The sequence below is a fragment of the Guillardia theta genome (assembly GCF_000315625.1).
Source record: "Guillardia theta CCMP2712 unplaced genomic scaffold GUITHscaffold_95, whole genome shotgun sequence".
Classification (NCBI taxonomy): domain Eukaryota; class Cryptophyceae; order Pyrenomonadales; family Geminigeraceae; genus Guillardia; species Guillardia theta.
Genome location: NW_005434579.1, coordinates 178,187 through 200,840, shown reverse-complemented (window position 1 = coordinate 200,840; position 22,654 = coordinate 178,187). Strand labels below are relative to the sequence as shown.

The 22,654-nt window shown below is 58.0% G+C and overlaps 3 protein-coding genes across 3 annotated transcripts; all 3 read left to right on the top strand.

The window, feature by feature from the left end:
- Nucleotides 1-694: 694 nt before the first annotated feature.
- GUITHDRAFT_116414 (hypothetical protein) lies at nt 695-12,548 on the top strand (the record flags this gene model as incomplete). Its single annotated transcript, XM_005824373.1, has 17 exons — nt 695-3,310; nt 3,484-5,154; nt 5,502-6,545; nt 6,735-6,908; nt 7,105-8,057; nt 8,204-8,276; nt 8,502-8,666; nt 8,855-8,965; nt 9,125-9,247; nt 9,361-9,606; nt 9,667-10,213; nt 10,308-10,381; nt 10,468-10,641; nt 10,771-11,997; nt 12,046-12,189; nt 12,307-12,366; nt 12,444-12,548. The coding sequence occupies 17 exons, from the start codon at nt 695-697 to the stop codon at nt 12,546-12,548; spliced, it is 9,507 nt and encodes a 3,168-aa protein (XP_005824430.1).
- A 1,119-nt stretch (nt 12,549-13,667) lies between these two features.
- On the top strand, nt 13,668-16,847 carry GUITHDRAFT_145006 (hypothetical protein; the record flags this gene model as incomplete). The annotated part of the gene is made up of 24 exons (XM_005824372.1): nt 13,668-13,702; nt 13,812-13,872; nt 13,921-13,995; nt 14,069-14,116; nt 14,174-14,222; nt 14,285-14,354; nt 14,398-14,473; nt 14,496-14,572; nt 14,619-14,658; nt 14,735-14,806; nt 14,858-14,945; nt 14,996-15,042; nt 15,100-15,156; nt 15,202-15,285; nt 15,387-15,503; nt 15,553-15,609; nt 15,693-15,770; nt 15,829-15,865; nt 15,917-15,994; nt 16,186-16,262; nt 16,382-16,418; nt 16,470-16,601; nt 16,646-16,728; nt 16,779-16,847. 24 exons carry the CDS (start codon nt 13,668-13,670, stop codon nt 16,845-16,847), a joined length of 1,644 nt encoding a protein of 547 aa, XP_005824429.1.
- A 3,348-nt stretch (nt 16,848-20,195) lies between these two features.
- Nucleotides 20,196-20,867, top strand: GUITHDRAFT_78072 (hypothetical protein; the record flags this gene model as incomplete). The annotated part of the gene is made up of 2 exons (XM_005824371.1): nt 20,196-20,314; nt 20,654-20,867. Coding segments are annotated over 2 exons (333 nt in total), but the record flags the coding sequence as incomplete, so codon positions are not given.
- Nucleotides 20,868-22,654: the final 1,787 nt, after the last annotated feature.

Sequence of the window (22,654 nt, the reverse complement as noted above, 5' to 3'; positions counted from 1 at the left end):
GCTCAGTGAAACTTTGAAAGTTTTCACTGCCGTCAAGCCTGTTCGATAAAAATAGGTGAACGAGAAGTACCCTACCCTGTAATGGGTGAACTTTGATAATAAAACTATACCACCGGTGCTGAGAATCTTCGGTGACAGATACATTTCAATTATGATTGAAATTTGTTTTCATAATTGAAATTTGTTTTCAAACTTGATCATGAAATTTCAATGTAAAAGACAACTGGCAAACTGTAATCTAGTACTCGAAATAGTTAAGTAAAAACTGTCGAATTTCGGTTCATAGGGGCGTCGACTAGGAGGAGGATCAACTGAAACAGGCGCGAGCAATGGCATACGAGCGAAGGTGAGGAGGTATGGGATCAGAACAATGAGAGGTGCTCGATTGCTCCTCGTAACACTCCTCATGATGTCGTCTCATGCAATGCCCTTGTTGGGATACCCGTGTTGTGGTGCTCAAGAAGATCGTCTTTGCCTGCACTGTCTGCGCCATCGTTGGCTGTGCTGTTGTTTGAGACAATGGTATGGGGTGATGAAGATCGATTGCGATGTTGCCATCAGAATGTTGTTGCGTTCTTGCTCGAACGAAGACTTCTGTTCAAACTTTGCTGACTCCCTGCTCACTGTAGGTTCCAATTCCATCCTTGATTTTTGAAATCTGTGTCTGCAACTTCAAGGAATAGAAGCCTGAAAGATGCCGAATCTTGGCTTTGTAAATGCAGAATTGATCGTGCAGGAGGGAGGTCTTCCGCCATTGGTTGATCTCTTGTCCTCGTCCAATGAAGGGATCCAACAGCAAGCAGCAGGCGCCCTTTGGTCATTGTCCGTCAATGCAGAAAATCACCTCAAGATCGTCAGGGAGGGTGCTCTTACATACATGGTCAGGCTGCTACAATCAAACAATCCGAAGATACAAGAGCAAGCTGCAGGAACTCTGCGCAATCTTGCCGTGAATGACGAGAACAAGGTCAAGATCGTCCAGGAGGGGGCGCTACCACACCTGATCGCCCTGCTGCGGTCGCAGAGTGACCCCGTCCTCATCCAGGCGTCGGGAGCGATTAGAAACCTGTCCGTCCACCCTCAGAATGAGTTCAAGATCGTGCAGGAGGGAGGGATCAAACCGTTGGTCGACCTGCTGCGGTCGCCCAACTACAAGGTCGTCGAGCAAGCGTCTGTTGCGCTGCGGAACCTGTCAGTGAACGATGCGAACAAAGTGTACTTCGCCACGGACGGGGCGCTGCCTCCTCTCATCGCCCTCTTGCGATCTCCCCAGCTGGTAGTGCAGGAGCAGGCAGCTGTGATCCTCAGGAATCTCAGCCTGACGACAGAGAACGAACGGAACATCATCCAGGAGGGAGGATTACCTGCCATCATCTCCCTCCTTCGAACCAACGAGCCTCGGCTCCAAGTGCATGCAGCTGTGATCCTCAGGAACCTCTCGGTGAACAGCGAGAGCGAGGTGAAAATCGTGCAGGAAGGAGGCCTCCCTCCGCTCATCAACCTGCTGCGAAGCAGCGACCTGGATGTTCAGGAGAACGCTGCAGGAGCCCTCCGCAACCTCTCGGAGAACGATCAGAACAAGGTCAGGATTGTTCAGGAGGGAGGACTGGCATGGTTGATCCCCTTGCTGCGAACCCCGTCCTTCAAGGTCCTGGAGCAGGTGATCATGGTGCTGTGGAACCTCTCGATCAACGCGGAGAACAAGATGCGGATGGCGGAGAAAGGCGTGCTGCCTTCCCTCGTGACCCTGCTCAAGAGCCCGGAGGAGAGGATCCAGGAGCTTGCTGTTGGAACCATGAGGAATCTCAGTATCCATTACGACAACAAGACCAAGATCGTGCAGGAGGGGGCGCTGTCAGGGCTGATCGCGCTCCTCCGATCCCCCATCGTGAACATCTTGCAGCATGCAACTGCCACGCTGAGGAACCTGTCTGTGAAGGAGGGAAACGACGTTAAGATGGCCGTGGAGGGAGCCATCCCCCCACTGATCGCTCTCCTCTCGCACCCCTCGACAGAGGTGCAGCTCCACGCTTGTGGGGCCATCCGCAACCTGTCCGTCAACGACGAGAACAAAGTAAAGATTGCTCGAGACGTGGGCCTGCGTCCTCTGATAGAGCTCCTCTCCTCCTCTGTGATGGAGATCCAAGAGCAGGCGGTGATCGCGCTGCGGAACCTGTGCGCCAACTCGGAGAACCAGCTCAAGGTTGTACAGGAGGGGATCATCCCTCCTCTCATCAACATGCTCCGAGCGTACGAGGACAACCTCCAGATGCTCGCTGCTGCTTGCCTCCGCAACGTTGCGCTGGACTCCGCGAACAAGGTGGCTGTGGTGGAGTCTGGGTCGCTCCCTCCCCTCGTCGCATGCCTGAGCTCTGTCAACGTCGGGGTGCAGGAGCAGGCGGCTGCTGCCTTGCGCGTCCTCTCGTCGAACCCGGACAACCAGACAAGGATCGTGGAGGAGGGAGGGCTCGGAGGGCTCATCGATTTGCTGAGAAGCGACAACAAGGACGTGCAGGAGCATGCGTGCGGCGCCCTGAGGAACCTGAGCATGAAGAGGGAGGTCAGCAGGAAGATCGGGGAGGAGGGGGCTCTACCTTACATGATCGGTCTGCTTCGCTCTCCAGACGAGCGTATCCAGGAGCAGGCAGCGACGCTGCTGCGCAACCTGTCGGTCAACGACGAGAACAAGAACCGGATCTCCCAGGCCGGAGGACTGGCCCCACTCATCATCCTCCTCTCCTCCCCGCTCCCTCGGATCCAAGAGCAGGCGGCGGTGGCGCTGAGAAACGTGTCGCTGACGGAGGAGAACGAGACGGCGCTGGTGCACGAGGGCGCGCTCCCTCCTCTCATCGAGCTGCTCCAGCACACAGACGACCACATCGTCGAGCAGGCGCTGGTCACTCTGCGCAACATCTCCGTCAACGCAGAGAACGAGACGAAGATCGTCAGTGCAGGAGGGCTCACCCCGCTCATCACCCTCCTCCGATCCCCCAAGCCCTCCATCCAGGAGCAGGCGTGCGGAGCTATCCGCAACCTTTCCGTTAACCCTGACAACAAGGTCAAGATCGTGCACGAGGGCGGCCTCCCCCCGCTCGTCGCTCTCCTCCGCTCTCCGCAGGAGACGATCCAGGAGCAGTCGGCCGTTGCCGTCCGAAACATCTCCGTCAACCCCGAGTACGACACCAAGATCGTGCAGGAGGGAGCGCTTGCTCCCCTCGTCGCCATGCTGAGCAGCCCCAACGAGGTCCTCGTCGAGCAGGCGTGCGGCGCCATCAGAAACCTCTCAGTCAACAACGAGAACAAGTCCAAGGTCTCCTCCTCCTGCCTCTGTCGCCTCTTCTTTCCTCCCTCCTTTCCCTCTCCCTCCCCCTTCGTACTATCCTGCCCCTTTCCTCCCCTCCCGGGAGTATCGTCTCTCCCCTCCTCTCCCCCTCCTCTCCTTTCTCCTCTACTCCTGCTGGGCCTTTGCTGACCAGGCTGCAGATTGTCGCCAAGGGAGCTCTTCCTCGACTCTTCACCCTCGTACGTTCACAGAACGAGAAGATCCAGGAGCATGCGGCTGTCAGCCTGCGCAACCTCTCCGTCAACCCGGACAACGAGTCCAAGATCGTCGCCGAAGGAGGCCTCCCTCCTCTCCTCGCCATGCTCCGCTCCTCCGACCCCATGATCCAGCTCCAGGCAGCCGTTGCCATCCGGAACCTCTCTTTCAGCCCGGAGAACGAGGTCAGGATCGCAGCAGAGAACGGCATCCCTCCTCTCGTCTCAGCCCTGCGCTCCCAAGACCCCAAGATCCACGAGCACGTCCTCGTCTCCCTCCGCAACATCAGCGCCAACCAGGACAACAAGGTCAGGATCGTGCAGGAGGGAGCGCTCGGCCCCCTGGTCTTCCTGCTCCGCAGCGAGGACCACCTCCTCTGCCAGCTGGCAGCAGGAGTGCTCCGCAACCTTGCGAGCAACCTGGTCAACCAGGTCAAGATAGTACAAGAGGACGCTCTCCCTCCGCTCTTCGCCCTCATGCGGTCGCCCAAGACGGCAGTAATTGAGCAGGCGATCGGCTGTGTGCGGAACCTCTCGGTGAACGCCGAGAATGAGGTAAAAATCGTGGCCGGGAACGGCCTGCCGGTCCTGGTGTCTTGCCTCAAGATGGAGGAGCGAGCCATACAGGAGCACGCAGCTGTCATCCTCCGCAACCTCTCCGTCAACGCTGAGAACAAGGTCAAGATCGTGCAGGAGGGGGCGCTGAAGCCCCTTGTCCTCCTCCTCCAGAGCAAGAACGAGTTCACCCAGGAGCAGGCGGCCGTCGCTCTCCGCAACCTCTCCATCAATGCCACCAACGAGCACAAGATGGTGCAGGAGGGAACGATCCCTGCCATGATCGACCTGCTGCGCAGCAGGAACTTCCGTCTCAACGAGCATGCGGCTGTCAGCCTGCGCAACCTCGCCATCAACCCGGACAACGAGCGTCTCATCGTCAACGAGGGAGCGATCGAGCCCCTTGTCTCCCTCCTCCTCTCCCCCGAGATCCCTGTCCTCGAGCACGCCGCCGGCGCTCTCCGCAACCTCTCCGTCCTCGAGGAGAACAAGGAGCAGATCGTCGCTGCCAACGCCGTCGGCCCCCTCATCACCCTGCTCATGTCCCACAGCCCCCGCGTGCAGCTGCAGGCCGCCATGACCCTGCGCAACCTCTCCCTCCTCCCCGGGACCGACGTGGCGATCGTGCAGGAGGGAGGGCTGGAGCCGCTGATCAGCATGCTCTACTCCTCGGACGAGGCGCTACAGGAGGCTGCGCTCCTGGCGCTCAGGAACCTCTCAGTGCATGAAGAGAACAAGGTGAAGGTGGTGCGGCATGGGGGGCTGCCAGCGCTCCTCTCCCTGCTGGCGTCGAGCAACGCAGGGATACAGGAGCAGGCGATCGTCGTGCTGAGAAATCTCTCGCTGGATCCTGAGAACGAGGTGAGGATGGTAGAGGAGGGAGCCGTTCCTGCCATCGTCAACCTCCTCCGGTCGCCGCTGGAGAGCATCCAGGAGCATGCGGCAGTCACGCTCAGGAACTTGTCGCTGAGCGACGAGAATGAGATCAGGATCGTTGAAGAGGGTTGCTTGCCTCCTCTTATCGCTATGCTCAACTCCGTCAAGGCCAGCCTGCAGCTCCAGGTGACGATGGGGAGGAGGAAGAGGAGGGAGGGAGAAGGAGGGAAGGAGAGAGAGTCGGTCTGCCGTAGCATCTGCACCTCGTGTAATCAGTCAGACAGACAGACTCTGACTGAGAGGGGCGGGGGGGGGGAGGGGGGGGGGGGGGGGGGTTCGGGAGGGAAAAAAATGGGTTTTTTACCCCCCTTCTTTTTCCCGGTTTTGGTGTCCCTCGAAAATTGCCAGTTGAAAATGAAAAAAACTTAAAAGACCCACACGTAAACAATTCCCTCCATTCCCTTCCTCCATCTCCTCCTCCCTCCTCCTGCTCCTCCCTCCCCTCCTCACTCCTCCTCACTCGCACTCAACAGGAAGGAGCTCTACCTCCACTCGTCCGCCTGCTAGAGTCCCCGGAGGAAGAAGTCCAGCTGCAGGTCGGCGTCGTCCTCCGCAACCTTGCGGTGAACGCGAGCAACAAAGTCAAGATGGTTCAAGTCGGAGCGATCAACCCGCTCCTCAAGCTCCTCCGCTCCCCCAACGTCCGCGTGCAAGAGCAGGCGTGCGCTGCTGTCCAGAACCTGAGCGTCAACAACGACAACAAGGTCAAGATCATCGAGGAGGGGGGGGTCCGCGCCATCATCTCCCTCCTCTCCATCCAAGACACCACCCTCCAAGAGCACGCGTGCGGAGCCCTGAGGAACCTGTCGGCAGTAGAGGAGGCGCGCAACGTGATCGTGTACGAGGGTGGTCTGCCTCCTCTGGTCCAGCTCCTCCGGTCCAAGTCGCATGCCGTGCAGGAGCATGCGTGCGTGACGCTGCGGCACCTGACCTCCTCGGAGGTGAACAGGAGCAAGCTGGTCAAGGAGAATGGCGTCCTCCCCCTCGTTGAGCTCCTCCGCCATGAGCAGGAGGAGCTCCAGGAGCAGGCGGCTGGCACGCTGCACAACCTGGCCATCGACGCCGACATCCGAGGTGTGATAGTGCAGAAGCAGGGCATACCTCCGCTCCTCGAGCTCCTCAACCCCTCCCTCGGGGAGAAGCTGCAGGAGCAGGCAGTTGGGACCATCCGCAATATCTCAGTCAGCCCGCAGTATGAGATGGAGATCGTGAGGGCAGGGGGGGTAGCGAGGATCGTAGCGCTGCTCCGCAGCTTCTCTAAGACCATCCAAGAGCACGCGGCCGTCGCCCTGCGGAACCTCTCTGTCAACCCGGAGAACAAGCTGCAGATGGTGGAGGACGGCTGTCTGCCTCCCGTCATCGCTTGCCTCTCCTCCTCCGAACAGAAGATCCAGGAGCAGGCTGCCATCGTCATCCGAAACCTTGCGCTCGACCCCGAGCTCGAGGAATCGATCGTGGATGCTGGAGTACTTCCTCCCCTCATCGCCATGCTCCGATCCCCCTACGAGCGACTTCAGGTCACCTCATCTCCTCCTTCCTCCTCCTCCTCCTCCTATCCCTCCTCCTCCTATCCCTCCTCCTCCTATCCCTCCTCCTCCTCCTCCTCCTCCTCCTCCTCCTCCTCCTCCTCCTCCCCTTCCTCCATCCCTCATCTGCTTCCCCTTCCGCATCGCACCCCATGCCCTCTCCCCCTCACGCTTTTGCAGGAGCATGCTGCTGTCGCGCTCCGCAACCTGTCGGTCAACGAGGTCAACGAGGTGAAGATCGCTGAGGAAGGAGCGCTTCCTCCCATTATCGCTCTCCTCCGCTCCCCCGACAAACGGATCCAAGAGCAGTCCCTCGGCGTCCTCCGCAACCTATCCGTGTCCGCAGCCAACAAGGTCAGCTCTCCCCTTCCCACCTCTCCTCCTCCTTCCTCCTTCCTCAGTGCCTTTCTACATATCTTCCTCCCTCCTCCCTCCTCCCTCCTCTTGTACTGCCTTGTCTCTGCTCCTCTCTACTCTGCTATTCCTCTCTCTCTCCTCCACTTCATTCTCTCCCTTCCTCCCTCTCCCCCTCCCCCTGACCTCATCGCAGGTTCGCATCGTCAACGAAGGAGCTCTCCCAGCCCTCGTCAACATCTTGCGAGGAACCGCGACCGAGCTCATCGAGGGAGCGCTAATCACCCTCAGGAACGTGACCGTCGAGCCAGAGAGTGACATCCACCTCTTCCAGGACGGCGCCATCGCTCCTCTGGTCCAGCTCCTCTCCTCCTCTGATCCAGCTATCAGCAAGGCTGCGCTAGGATGTATCCGCAACCTCTCCGCCAACAGCAGGTCCAAGGCTCACATCCTCCGAGAGAACGGCCTCCACCCGCTCATCGCCTTCCTTACCTCGGGGGACAGCGAGCTGCAGGAGAACGCTGCTGTTGTCTTCAGGAACCTGTCGGTCAGCGCAGAGAACGACGACAAGCTCGTGTGGGAGGGAGGACTTCCTCCTCTCGTCTCCCTCCTCTCCAGCCGCAGCGAGACGACCATCGAGCACGCCATCGGCGCCATCCGCAATCTCTCCTGCGGGGCTGCCAACAGACCCAAGATCGCTGAAGGAAGCGGGGTGAAGCTGATAGTCCAGCTGCTGTCCTCCTCCTCCGACAAGATTCTCGAGCACGCCGCTGCCTCCCTCCGCAACATCTCGGCATCCCCTGCCGTGGCGGAGAAGATCGCCCTCGAGGGAGGGATTGCGCAGCTCATCTGGCTCATGGGAGGCTCCCTCCTGCCCTCCTGCAGGATACATGCCGCCATCGCCCTGCGCAACCTGACGGCAGCGAGCACGGACAACGAGGTGAAGGTGGTACAGGAGGGCGTCCTTCGCACCCTCCTCCCGCTCCTCTCCTCCAGCGACGAGGAGCTGCAGGAGCAGGCGTGTATCATCCTAAGGAACATCTCGGTGAACGCTGCCAACGACGAGAAGCTGATGGGGGAGGGAGTGCTCCCGCCGCTGGTCAAGAACCTCAAGTCGCCCAGGAAGATCATACAGGAGCAGGCCGCCGGGTGAGGAGGAGGAGGAGGAGGAGGAGGAGGAGGAGGGGCAGGGGGGGAGCAGGGTATGTCAGGAGAAGCTGATGTTATGGGGAAGGGTGAGAGGGAGAGCAGAGAGCAGGGCGGGTGGGGGAAGGGACTTAGTTCTTGCCTTGCAGGACGTTGAGAAACCTCGCTGTCAACCCGAACAACAAGAACAGGATCGTCGACGAGGGAGGCTTGCTTCCTCTGGTGGGCCCCGCACCTGCCTCCTTGCCCTGCTGCCTCTACCCTCCTCCCTTCCTTGCAGGGTTCCTTCTTGTCCTTCTCTGTCCACTCCCTCCTCCGATTCGTTTCCTCCCTCCCTCCCTCCCTCCCTCCCCTCCCTCCCCTCCCCTCCCCTCCCTCCCTCCCCCTCCCTCCCTCCCTCCCTCCCTCCTCCTCTACGAGTCTCCTACTTGGCTGACACCCTCCCAGATCGCGCTCCTCCGCTCTGCCGACAAGAAAGTGCAAGAGCAGTCGGCAGGGGCCATCAGGAACTTGGCTACGGATGACGTCATCAAGATCAAGCTGTCGCAAGAGGGTGCCCTCCTCCCCCTCGTCAACCTCCTCCGGCTCAACGAGGAGAACATCCAAGAGCAGGTGGGTCAGCGTGAGCATGCTCCTGCTGCTGGGCTGCCAGTGTGGAGGGAAGGATGGGTGCAGGGAGAAGGGAGGGAATGTGTGAGGGGAGGAAGGAGAAGAACGAGGAGGGGAGGGGGGAAGGAGAAGAACGAGGAGGGGAGGGGGGAGGAGTAGAGGAGGAGGGAGGAAGTGACCTCTGGGGTCAGGCTGCCGGAGCTCTTCGCAACCTCGCGGTCAACCCGAAGCTTCGGGATTTGATCGCAGACGAGGGAGCTATCACCCCCCTTGTCGACATCCTGAAGCTGCCCAACCTCAGGGTAAGTTTGAAGGCGAGGGAGGGGGAGAAAAGAGGAGAGACGGGAGGGAGCGGGAAGGAGAGGACAGAAGGGTGGAAGGGGGAGGAGAGGGGAAGGAAGGGCAGAGGAGAGGAGAAGAGAGGAGAGGAGAGGCGGTACTGAGTTGATGACGTGGATCAGATTGTGAAGCATGCATGCGGAGCCCTTGCGAACCTCTCTATGAATGTTCGCAACAAGGCGAGGATCGTTCAGGATGGAGGTCTCCCCCGTTTCATCGCTCTCCTGCGCTCGGGAGACGATCAGGTCAGTCGAATCTTGATCAATCCTTTAGCATCCATCACTCCTTCACTCCTTTTCTTCTTCCTCCTTCTCTTCTTCTTGCTCCATTCTTCTCCTCTCCTCACTCCTCTCCTCAGGTGCAGGAACTCGCCGCTGTTGCTCTCCGCAACCTCAGCGTATCTGCGGATGCGGAGGTGAAGGTGGTACAGGAGGGAGGAATCCCTCGCCTCCTCGAGATGCTCGCCTCCAACGACGACCCCACCAAGGAGCAGGCGCTCCTTGCCCTCCGCAACTTCTCCACCTCCCCCGACAACGCGTCGAAGATCGTGCGGGAGAGAGGACTGTCAGTCCTTGTCAATTGCTTGCGTTCCAACAACGACAAGGTAGAGAAGGAGAGGAGAGGAGAGGAGAGGAGAGGAGGGCAGCAGCTGACATGGCGTCAGGTCAACGAGCACGCAATCGTCGTGCTCAAGAACATCGCTGTGCATGGCGAGATGGACCTCGAGACGAGCAAGGAGGGAGGGATCCCTCCCCTCGTTGCCCTCCTGCGCTCCCCGGATCAGCGAGTGCAGGAGCAGAGCATCGAGGTCCTCCGGTCCCTTGCCACCTCAGCCGCGAACGAGGTCGAGCTGGTCAGCGACAACGGCCTCCCCCCCCTCATGGAGCTCCTCCTCGCTCCCCAGGAGGCCGTCCAACAGCAGGCCATCTCCTCCATGCGCACAATCGCCGCAAACATGGAGAATCAGAAGAGAATCATAGAGGAAGGAGCCCTCCCGCTCGTGATCGGCCTCCTCCGCTCCCCCAACGTCCAGGTTCAAGAGCATGCCGTCTTTACAGTCAGGAGCATCACTGCCAACGTGGACATGAAGCACAAGATCCTCGAAGCCGACGGTCTCGCTCCCCTGATCGCCCTCACCCGCTCCCACTCTGCGGCTGCGCAGGAGGGGGCGCTTGCCTCGCTCTTCTCCTTGTCCTTCGACACCTCGACAGGTTGAGGAGGAGAGACGGAGGAGAGGGAGAGGAGGGAGGAAGGGAGGGATGGAGCAGTGAACGAGAAGTCTGCTGACATTTTTGCTATAATCAGTGCTCAAACTTGCCGAGTATGGAGGCATCGCTCCCCTCGTTCAGTTGCTCACGTCTCCCAACGATGAGGCGCAGGTGACTCCTCCTCCTCCTCCCCCTCCCCTTCCCTTCCTCCTCCTCCTCCTCCTCGCAACTTGTCCTCCTGACCTCACCTCCTTCAGGCGCTGGCAGCAGGCATCTGCCGCAACCTGTCAGTCTCGCAGGAGACGGAGGGCGAGCTGGTGGAGGCAGGAGCGATCGCTCCTCTCGTCTCCCTCCTCTCCTCCCCCAACCCCTCTGCCATGGAACATGCGGTCAACACCCTCAAGAACCTCTCGGCATCTGCTGCCCACAAGGTGAGGAAGGGAGGGAGCAAGAGGAGTAGGGAGGGGAGCGCGGAGGGGCGAGCAACAGGAGGAGAGGAGGGAAGAAGGACAAGGGGCAGGGGCAGGTGGAGGATTCTCCCTTTGACTCTCTCCTGTCAGGTACGGATGGTACAAGACGGATGCTTGCGTCCTCTCTTCAGCCTCCTCGCCAACCCCAACATCAACATCCAGGAGCCTGCTGCCGTCGCCATAAGGAACCTGTCTGCTCACCCCAAGAACAAGGACCGCATCGTGTCGGAGGGAGGCCTCCCCTACGTTATCTCCCTCCTCCGCTCTCAGGACAAGGGCATGCAAGAGCATGGGGCAGTGGTCATCAGGAACGTGTCAGTCAACGACCAGAATGAGGTGAAGATCGTGGAGGACGGGGCCCTTCCTCCCCTCGTGGAGCTCCTCAAGTCGCAGGACCCGAAGCTGCAGGAGCTGTCTGCTGGGGCGATCCGCAACCTGTCGGTCAACGCCAACAACAAGGTGCTCATCTCCCAGGAAGGCGGTATCCCTCCCCTCATCGCCCTCCTCTCCTCCTCCGACGACAAGATCCAGGAGCAGGCGGCCGTCGCCCTCCGCAACCTCTCCGTCAACCCGCAGAACGAGCTGCAGATCGTGCAAGAGGGAGGGCTGCGGCCTCTGGTCACTCTGCTCCGCTCCACCAACGACAAGGTCCAGAGGCAGTCGGCAGGAGCCCTAGCCAATCTTTCCGTCAACCCCAAGAACAAGGTGAAGCTGGTACAAGCAGGAGGTCTCCCACCGCTCGTCACGCTGCTGCGATCGGGCTCGGACAAAGTCAAGGAGCATGCTGCCGGCGCTATGAGGAACCTGTCGATGAACCCAGAGCTGGAGGCTGACATGCTCAGGGAGGGAGTGCTCGGTCCCCTGATCTCCCTCCTCTTCTCCCCAGAGATCAAGATCCAGCTGCAGTCCGCAGTCGCCATCCGCAATCTCTCCGTCACCCCAGACAGCAAGATCAAGATCGTTGAGGAGGGGGCCATCGTCCCCCTCGTCTCCCTCCTCCGCTCCGCCGACCTGCGTCTCCAGGAGCAGGCGGCAGTGATCTTTCGCAACCTTTCTGTCAACTCAGAGAACAAGATTGCCATCGTCGAAGCCGACGTCGTCCCTCCTCTCATCGCCCTCCTCAAGCCCCCCGACGAACCTTCCTCCATGGAGGGAGAGCCGGAGTACGAGGGTCAGATGGCACAGTACAAGCAGCAGGTCAAGATCCAGGAGCAGGCAGGAGGAGCGATACGAAACCTCTCCATGCACACCGACAACAAACCGAAGCTCGTCTCCCTCGGCGTCATCCCCCCAGTCCTCCTCCTGCTCAAGTCGGAGGTAGACGCTGCCGCTCTTTCTCCCTCCTCGTCTGACCCCCTCCCCCAGGATCCTCGCGTGCAAGAACAAGGAGCAGGCATCCTGCGCAACTTGTCTGTCTCTGCTCCTCACGCCAGCATCGTCGTGTCGGATGGTGGTGTGCCCTTCCTCACCGAGCTCCTCAAGAGCCCCGACTACAAAGTGCAGGAGCAGGTCAGCCCTCCCTCCTCCCCTCTGCTTGACCTTCTTCCTCCTGATCCTCTTCCTCCTGATCCTCTTCCTCCTCGTCCTGCTTCTCACTGCCATCGTCCCTCACTGTTTTCATCGCAGGCTGCTGCAACGATCAGAAACATCTCGGCAACAACTGAGCTGCGACCCGCTCTTGTACAGGTCATATTCATCTCCTCCTCTTCTTCCTTCTTCCATCTCCTCAACCACCACTGGCTCCTCGCTCACACCTGGTGCAGGCTGGTGTCTTGCCGCTGTTGATTGAGCTGCTTTCTTCCCCCGAGGAGAAGATTCAGGAGCAGGCGGGAGTAGCTCTCCGCAACCTTTCCGACACCGTCAAGTAGCGACTTCACTCTCACTCGTGTACACTACCTCCCCGCTACCCTCGGACTCCCGGCTGGAGTCCGAGCCGCTCAGCTAGAGCCCGAGCTGACTACTTGTAGTATTCTTTCTCACCTTGTTTGTTAAGTTGAATGTCTCCCGGTCAAGTGAACCTCACAGAGTCATTTCAGTCATCGGAACTATTGCCACATTCACGAGTAGCCTGCCCCCTGCACAGCGGCACTCAGTGACTGCACATGCGCGGGGGCGAACCGTCCGACGGGCCCGCGGCGGCGCCCCAACCTCCTTCCAAGTTCCCCGGGCCCGGGGCTCCCGGGCCGTGGACTGCGGCTCTCGGAGCCCGCCGAGTCCGAGTCGGCGCCGGGTGACTCCGGAAGGGCAGGCCCGGTGCCCCCCCGGAAGGCCGTGTCACAGAAGGCCGTCACCCGTGTCACAGCCCGGCGCCCCCCCCGGGGCCGGGCCCATGACCATCAGTGTCTGACTCCGAGGCTGAGGGCCCGGCCCGTGTAAGTAAATTTTGGTTACTGCTACCCCTGTACCCAACTTTTTAGGTGAAAGAGGTGGTGAAGTACTCCAGGTGGGTGGTCAAAGGGCCTCGGGAAGGGGGTAATGAATGCTGGTGGTCGAATGAAAGGTCAGCAAGTACAAACAAAACAAAAATAATAGTACAAAATAAAACCTTTTGGTCGATTCCTGTTCTCAGGTACAAATATATATGACACCATATACATTTTACACGGATTATTGGGGGTAGTAGAATGTTCCAAGGGTCCGTTCGACCACCCTTGTGGACTTTGTGGTCAACATGCGGATGGCGAACTACGGGGGATGAGGGGAAAGAGTGGAGGAGGGAAGCAACAGCGGGGGGAGCGGGCAAGGAGGAGGGAGGGAGGGGAGGGGGGGGGGGAGGGGGAGAAGGAGGACAGGGATGGAAGTTAGAGAGATGAAGTGTGTACGATAGGATGCGAGGATACTCGAAGGAGCGAGGAGTCCATGGGGGAGGGGGGGGCAGGAATCAGCGCTTCAAGTTCAGGGGAGGACGGGAAGAGATAGAGGAAAGCAATGCTCGATCGCTCACTTCTTGTCAGGAGCTTGTTGGTAGTGGCTATGGTCAACTCAAGATGGAGACCATGGTCTTGGCTGCTACCATGTACAGGTTGTTAGATGGATGAAAACGCTGATGGCTCGGGCATGAGTATCAGCATGATCGCGGTGCCCTGACATTGCGAACGTGCTGTTTGAGAGAGACTGAACCTGTCTTGCAGTGATTACATAATAGAAGATCAGATGAACTCCGACGATGTTCGAGCGCGGAAGACAACAAAAGTGATGAATGTGATTGTTCGGACATTGAAAGTTGACGCTCGCTGATAGCGGTCCGATATGAGCTCGCATCAGAACGGAAAGCCGAAGAACAACGGGAAGCTCAATGGTTCGACTTCCATGGACGTGAGTATGTTCGAGGAACAAAACATCGTATAGCTGTCTACATGGTCCTTGAACTTATGCTTGCCTTACGCAGATTGACGAGCAGAACACCTGGTACAAGTGGGAGCCGTCGTCCATGAAGGTTCAGAAGAACCTCTCTGCATCATGCTGATCTCTGAACTTGATGTCGATGCTCCAGGTGTCTGGAGCAACGCTCCTGAAAGAGAAGGATACCCCAAAGTTTGCAGGTGAGACAAGATCCGGACGTTTGGTGTCTGCAGCTGGGTGGAAGCTGAACAAAGGCTGGCAGCGGGTCTCCTCAACTTCGAGCTCGGGTTTGCTTTCAAGCCTCTGGTGTGGGAGTTCAGCATCAAGAGAAGGTTGTGGCGCGCTTGATCCCGCACCCCGTGACAGCAGATGCAGCGGCAAGGAATGGATTGGAGTTGGGGTGGTGGACTCGTCGATACCGCTCGACGAGTCCTTGCGTCAGAGAGGATCGGTACGATGCTCTTCCTCAGCAGGAGACGACACGAACTCACACTTACGTGTCCGTGAAGATGGAGAGCAAGCGCGACCTTGCATGGTTCTACCATGATCGGTGAGGAGAAATGTTAGCTGACCGTGATACTGAGATGCGCCTGCAGTGGTTTCCTTTGCCGCGGGGAGCACATAGAGGATACAGAGGTAAGGAGAGACTCACGCAGCAGATGCTCTAGAGCACCTGCTGTTGCTCCTCTTGACGAGGGTCCGTGTTGATCAGGTGGAGCCGTTCCAGTGGGACCACAAAGGCATCTGTCGCATTGGGGTTCACTTCGACTATCAAAACGCGGAGGTCAGAGTGATTGCGAGCTCAAGTCGTAGTGATGCTGATCTTGCCCTGTAGCTCCGCTTCTCTTGCAACGGTCAGGATGTCAAGGGCAAGCTGGGGGGGGTGCAGGGTCCCGACCTGTATCCCGCGGTTTACAGCAGCGGTGAGGGATGCCATTGCGTCCTACCACCTTGAACCCGATGGCGGGCGCAGGCTCTGGTACCACGTTTTGCTGTACAGCATTTCCTTCGCAGTTTGGGGTAGGAGATGAGCTGAGAATGCGATGGGGTGTGGGAGCTGACTGCCCTGCCTGACAGCTGACATGTCGGAGATCGAACTTCGAGGGAAGGAATCCTCCGACGGTCAAGTCGAATGTGAGAGCTGTTGAGACCTCTGCTCCGGCCTCACTTGCTGTGTAGCTTCTGCGGATCGCGCATGAGAGTCTAGAGAAGCAGCGACGTCGGGAGGACTTGTGGACAAACTTCGACGACCACAACGACCAAGTCAGGACCAACGAGATTTCAAGCATCGACTTGGAGGCTACTCAGGACGTTCACCTCTCTTCCTCCCTGTGCCTTGAAAACGGTTTCGAAAATCCCTCAAGATGCTCTCCGAAGGGTTTCAGACGCCATTGCAAAGTTGGACCCCCAACGATTCCGACACCGAGACCCCCCGCGCAGACACGAGCAACGCCGATGTCTTGGTGCAGCCCGTTGCCATGGTGGAGTAGCGACGGTGAAGAGCCTCGCGTTCTGATGGCTTCTGTACAGGCAGAGGACAAGACAGCGTCACCTGGGTTTGCAAGCAAGAAGAAACTCTCGTTCGAGGTGCTGAATGTTTTGACTTCCTTGAGTTCCAACGATTCTCCGCTCCTACTTTTGTTCCGATGTCTTGAAATATCCTATCACAGACATCTGATCACGGCACTGAACCATCACAGAAAAACGTGGAAGATGGGGAAGAAGAAGAGACGCCGATAGACGTCAAGGTACAAGACTGAGGCCCTCCCATACTTGTTGGAGGCACATCTGACTGCGAAAATTCAGGACATATCCGTAGGATCTGACACTGGGGAGACTCAAGGTAGGGGATGTACTGCAGTGCTCTGGTGATCTGACAGACTGTCGGGTGAAGACGAGGCCTCGGCTGTCGATTTTGATGAGAGCGAGGCAGTGGACATGGGAAGGTCGGCAATGAAACCTGATGAGCAAGGTGGTGGTGTTGTTGACATGAGGGGGATAGGAACAGGTCTTCAGCATCGTCGGCTGCCAACGATCGTTCAACTCACGCTCGTAATGCAACTGAGCCTTCTACCGTCCAGTTTCACCTGCAGTGCGGTCAGAATGTCTTGTGAGTGCATGTTGGAAGACCTGACGCCTTCCTTGCTCGTTTGCAACCTGCAGGAACTTTGAGCTCGCTGACCTCAGCCATCAGCAAGGAGAAGGCAAAGATGATCGTAGATAAGATAAGCCATCTTCAGGTGACCAGCTCTTCTCCTCTCTCCCTCGGACATTCACACCTCTTGCTAGAAATTCTCGGAGAATCCAGACGAGGAACTGATTGCACTCGTTTGAGTTGTCATGCTCATGTTATCTCCAGATCCTTGAACAGATTATCTGCGCTGGGTTACACGCTGGTGTGACGTGGCGCGCCGACCTGCCTCTGTGAATCGTTGACACGTCGGCAGGCGGCAAGAGCGAGGAGGAGGCACAGCACTGTAAGACGGTGGCGGGGGAAACGACGAGCGAGGAGGAGGAGCCGTACCTGAGGAACCAAGCCCACGTGGGGCAGATGAATCAGCAAGTGAACGCCAGCAATGGTGAGGAAAGTCGGTGAGGAAGATGTGAGACTGACGTGCCGCAGGTTCTATCCTTGAGAACAGACAGCAGGACTATGGGCCAGGGAAACCCAAGAAGAAGACGAGATGTTTCACATGGATGAGACAGGTGAAGAGATGGAGAAGGTGGTGGAGGAGGTTTTGCTCAAGGTCTTGTAGGCTCTGGTGAGAACAAGGGAGAAGAACGAAGAGATGGATTATTTCTGCAGTGATGACAGAAGCAGATGATACAGCAACCAACGTTAACCAACAGATGGAATCTAAGTGAATGAATTAAAATGAAACTAAAACGTACAACACGATGCAAGCACATGTTTTATACTTTCAGCCTTTCAAGTTCTTCCCTCATCACACACGAGACCATCTCGTCTCCAAGGACAGACACTGACCTCACTGCAGCACAGAAAACTTCACTGATTAGAGGAGATTCGAAGGAAGCAGAGGACAATAGGGCGAGGCAGAAGCAGGGAGCACAGGGACTTGATCGTTTATCAAACTAAGAGACTGTTTAATAGGCACGAGCAGTCATGCGCTGCTGGTTGTTGCAGGGGGGCTCATCGTTGGAGTCGATGACGGTGTTGGGGGTGACACCGTTGGCGTTGTGAGGCTCCGCCCAGGTGTTGATGGTGTTGACGTCATCGAGCATAACCATAGCAAGGGTAGAGAACATCTGCCAGGCAACAGGTCATTACGAAGAACTGGTGAGTAGATATAAAGAGAAGTGTTATTAAAGTATCCAAGGCTACTTGGCATCATTCTACACATGATATCGACAGGAATCGTGAAATTAACACATGAGATATTTATGGGCAGGAGGGGAGGGAAGCCAAGAACATTTCGTCTCAGTGCAGTACTGCTACTAGTAGGAATGCAGAGTACTTCAACGATGATAGAATCATCGCCATCACCGTGAAAGACCAAACCAACATATCTCTTGAACATAGCTCGTACCGAACAAATACTAAAACTGTTCGCTACAACGCAACTCCTTTCTTCCTACTACTACGTAACATCCCCTTTCACACACACACTCCCTTCCAAGTTCTCCCTTCCCTCCCTCCTGCCCTGCCATCTCAGCTTCTATCCTTGTTCCCGCTCTCCATGGCCCCGTCGCTCCTCTGATATCCCCGTGTTCCTCCGGCATCTCTTTTTATTCCCGTCTGCTCTATTTCCGGCAACTCTCTCCCCTCGCCGCGGCCCTACTTCGACCAACTACCCACCCACCCCTATAACCAACTGGCTGTGCCTCTGAATTCACCACTACCCCTCTCACAAAGCTCCGACAAAAGTGACTACCCTCCTTACTTACCGTGAATATCTGGGTACCTCTTACTACCCCTACTACTAATGGTACTTGTTCCAGGGTACTGTGGCGTCCGACGGAGAGGTGGCCAACAACGTTGACTTGGCTCGGGATATCCGGCGGTCGGCCCGGACCGGGCCCACCGGCATTTGACTCTCCGGTGGGCAGTGCACTGAGTTGCTCAGTCGCTGTGCTCGACTTGAGTTGGTCATGAGATGGGATGAGTCCCACAAGCATCATGCTTGAGAACAAAACCGGCGCGATGGAGGAAGAGAAGGAGGAAGTGGGGGGGAGGATGGGGGAGGGGGGGGGGGAGGATGGGGAGAGAAGGAAAATGTATGGCAGAGGGACTCTAGGATACATACAACATGGCAAGCAGGAGCAAGGAGAGAGGGGAGGACGTTCGAGATAAGAACGCTCTCTTGGCGTTTCCATCTCGAACCGGAGGCAGGAGTTTTAGTCAGGGGGTGGCTTAGTTATCCTCGCTGCTAACACGCTCGCGCAGAAATCACGAAGCACCCCACTGTGAGAGATGTTGAGAGCAGACGGCGCTGTTTTCACACCATCCCGCATGTCCCAATAACGCAGTAGGGTCACAGAAACGGGGCCACAGGCAATGGCGATGAACGAGGAGATGGAGGATGGGGTATCGGCAACCCCAAGAGAAGTCCAGCTGAATCATCTCTTCTCGGCGACGAAGATCGGCAACCATGATCTCATATGGCGGCTCATCACAGAGAACAACATCCACCCAGACACGCAGGTCGGGCCGTACCCACCACCTGCCGCTCTCCTGCTCTGACTTGGCCGACCAGCGCGAGGAGGATGGCTACACCGCACTGCACCTCGCATGCCGCTATGGCAGAGCAGGAGCTGCACAGTACCTGCTGCAGGTGAGGTCTTGTCCTGAGAGGAAGCAGGCAGTGTGAGTGGCGATGCAGCTCGGGGCGAACCCAATCTTGCGGGACAAGCAGGAACGGCAGCCTCTACACTGGGCGGCGCTGGTGAGACATGGAGTGCTTGCAGCAGCAGCAGCTGATGCCCATGGATGCTTGTCCAGTACGGCCATGCTCTCACCTGCTCCCTGCTGATCAGGTGGAACAAGAACCTTGAAGTGAAGGACTCGCAGGTGTTGTGACTCAGTGAGGTCGGAGGGGAGAAGGTGATCCTCCCGGCAGGGCTGTACACCTCTACATCTCGCTGCAGGATTCGGACATGCTGGAACTGTTGACCTCCTGTTGCCCAGGGAGTCTGGGGAGTCACTGCTGCCTGACAGGTCGGGATGTTGTTGGACTATGGGGCAAGGATCGATGCGGTGGACCTCAAGGTGAAGAGGGAGGGAGGATGAGCAGGAGAAAGTCACTGCTTCCTCTGTGCAGGGTCGGACTGCTCTAAGGATCGCTGCTCAGTATGCTCACCACGGCACGGTGGACGCATGCTGCGGGTGCGAGGGCAGGGGCTGACGCTGTCCAGGTTTCGTTGCTTGTGGAACGAGGAGCACAGGTAGACTGGCAGGACGCCAAGGGTGTTGCCGCACTGCGTGCTGCTGTGCAAGTAAGATACTCCTCCCCCTCCCCCTCCCCCTCCCCCTCCCCCTCCCCCTCCCCCTCCCCCTTCTCCTCCTCCTCCTCCTCGTACTCCTCTTTCTCCTGCTGCCCATACTCCTAGATCGGGGGTGTGGTAGTGCTCCTCCTCCACCACCTCCTGCACTTCTCCTATTCCTCCTCCTTCCTCCTGCTCCTGTTCCTACTGCTATGCACTTTCTCCTCCTGATCATCCTTTCCTGCTCGCACTCCTCAACTTTCCTGCTCCTTAATTCCCACCTCTTTGATCCTCACCTTAATTCTCACCCTCCAGTACGGCCACTACGGGACAGCGCAGGTTCTCCTTGACCATGGCGCCAATGTCAATCTCCTCGATCTGAGAAAACGGACCCCACTTCGAGCAGGCAGATTCTCGCCTTCCTCCCTCCCTCCTCCCTCCTCCCTCCTTCCTTCTCCCTCCCTCCCCTCTCCTTCCTTCTCCCTCCCTCCTCCCTCCTCCCTCCTCGTCCTTTTCTATCTCTTGATGCTCCTGCTCTTGCTGGTGCTGCAATGGACCCATAGCAACAAGATCCCCTCCCCTCCCCCTCTCCTCCCCCCTTCTCACTCCTTTCTTCCCTCATACTCCCTCCCCCTCTCCTCCCCCTCTTCTCACTCCTTTTTTCCCTCATACTCCCTCGCACTCGCTCACTTACTCCTCCTTCCCCTCCTCTCAATCTCGTCCACTTTCCTGACTCTCACGCAGCCGTGCAATACGGCCATTTCTCCACGTCGAAGCTGCTGCTTGACAGGCGGGGAGATCCGTCCCTTGCCGACGACAAGTCCAGGTCGCCGCTGCATGCGGCTGCGAGGTATCGACACACGGGAACAGTAAGGTGAGAGATGCTGAATGAACAAGCTCTTTCATCTTCAGAGACTCAGTCCCCTTTCTCTCTTCCGACTTCCGCACCCCCGACCCACGTTGTGACTTGACCTGCTCCGTTAGCGCTCGAGTTGCCCTCAACCCCTCTTGCCTCGCCCTCGCTCCCTCTCCTTGTGATGACACGTCTCCAATATCAGGTTGCTGCTGGAGTACGATGCCAACGCCAACGCCGTGGACTACAAGAGAAGAACTCCCCTACACTCCTCTTGCATGTAACCAGCTCGAGTCCAGCTGACTGCCAGCAGCTCTTTTACTCTCGATGTGTCAGGTACGGGCACCTGGTCACGTCCAACATCCTCATCGAGGCCGGAGCTGAAAAGGAGCTGAGGGACTGCAGGGGTCGATCTTGCATGCATCTGGCGTCTGAGAACGGGCACCCTGCTTCAGTCTCCATCCTGGCAGACAAGGGCGCCGAGATCAACGCTCGGGACGACTCAGGTCACACTCCGCTCCTCCTCGCCGTCGCCACTGTCAGTCTGTAGAGCTGCCGCCTGCCGGTGCTGACGGGAGACAGGGACACGTGACCACCTGCGCAACTCTGCTGGCAAAGAGGGCGGATCCTGCTATAGGTCAGCTGAGAAAGGGAGGGGGGGAAGATGAGGGAGACTCCTAGAGAGATCGGAAGGGAGGGGAAGAGGGAGGAGTTGGAAGGGAAGCATGATGGAGGAAGCAAGAGGAAGAGAGGAAGGAGGAGGGAGGAAGGAGGAGGGAGGAGAAGGCAGGGAAGGGAGGGGAGGAACAGCGGGAGTTTGAATGGAGGAAGCAAAAGGAAGAGGGGGAGGATGAAGAAAGAAAAGGAGAGGAATTATGAGGGTGGAGGGGGTAAAAGGCTGGGAAAGGGCGGGGGAGGGAGGCTGTGGACTTGATGGCGATGCTGACTGACTCGCAGGCGACAACAAGGGACGGGTGCCCCTACATGTTGCAGCTGCCAAGGGGAATCATGCGCTGGCGATGGTCCTACTCTCTCACGGGTACTCGCTTGCTGCTCGCTTTTCTCCTCCCTCACTCCTCGTCGCTCTCGTCGCTTTCAGGGCCCCGGTAGCGTCTCAGGACCTCAAGGGCAGGTGAAACTCCTCAAGTCTCCTCCTGCCTGTCTTGGCTGAGTCCTCTCTCCCTTGCCCCTTCTTGCTTCTTCTCTCCTCCTCCATCTCCTCTTCCCTCCACTTCCCCCTCTTCCGCTCGTCCTCTCCTTGCTCGCACCCATCAGGTCGGCGCTCCATTACGCAGCAGAGAACGGGGCAGAGCAGGTCGTGACGGCCATCCTGGACACTCCGAAGGGGAGGGCAGCAGCAGGACTAGTGGACTACAAGGGGAGGACCGCATTGCATCATGCTGCACAGTTCGGCAACATGAGGATATGCAGCATGCTCCTGCAGGTGCAGGGAGAAGGGGCGATGAGGGGGATGGGAGCCGGAAGGGCGGGGGAGGGAGGGAGGGAGGGAGGGATGGAGGGAGGGAAGGAAGGAGGGAGGGAGGAGAGCAGAGCAGGGGAGGAGATTATGATGGGGATTGACCCGACGTTCTAGTGCGGAGTTGACAAGAATGGGACGGACGACAAAGGACATACACCTCTCGATGCCGCGCTGGTGTTTATCCATCTGCTCCTCCTGCTACCCCTCCCAATCGCCCCTTCTGTCCCCCCTCCCGGCCCAATCCTTCCCTCTCCTCTTTCTTCTCCTCTGCTCCGCCTTGTACTCCAAGTTCTCCTGATTCTGATCCTCTACCACTCTCCTTCTCTTCCTTTCCCTCTTCGATTCGTGCACCTTTTATCGTTTCTCCTCCTTTCCCTTCTCTTTTCTCCCGTTCTGTGCTGCGCTGGATGTTCCCAACGAGCTGATTCGCTTGCTGCAGTACTTTGAGAACAAGGAAGTCGCTTCCTTCCTTTTGCAACGAGGATGCGAGGTTGAGCTCTCTCCCCCTCCTCTCCTGTCCTCTCCTCCCCTCCCCTCCCCTCTCCCCGTGCTCTTCGCCCCGCTGCTGTCTTCGCCTCCATCGCATCATCATCTTCCATCGCAGGTGAAGAGGACAAGGCCGGACATCGGAGAGCTGGAGAGGCTGGCGAGAGAGCTTGTAGGCCGAGAGAGAGAGGAGGGTCCAAGGGCTCTTATACTCTGCAGGACCTACGAGCCCTCAACATCTCAGAGGAAGCGGCAGAAGCGACCAACGGAAATGATGTCGCTGCACCACAGGGCGATGTGAGGGAAGGAGCAGCGCTGGTGGAGGAAGCAGGAGCGGGAAGAGGAGACGAGTGGAGCATCGAGGTGCAGTC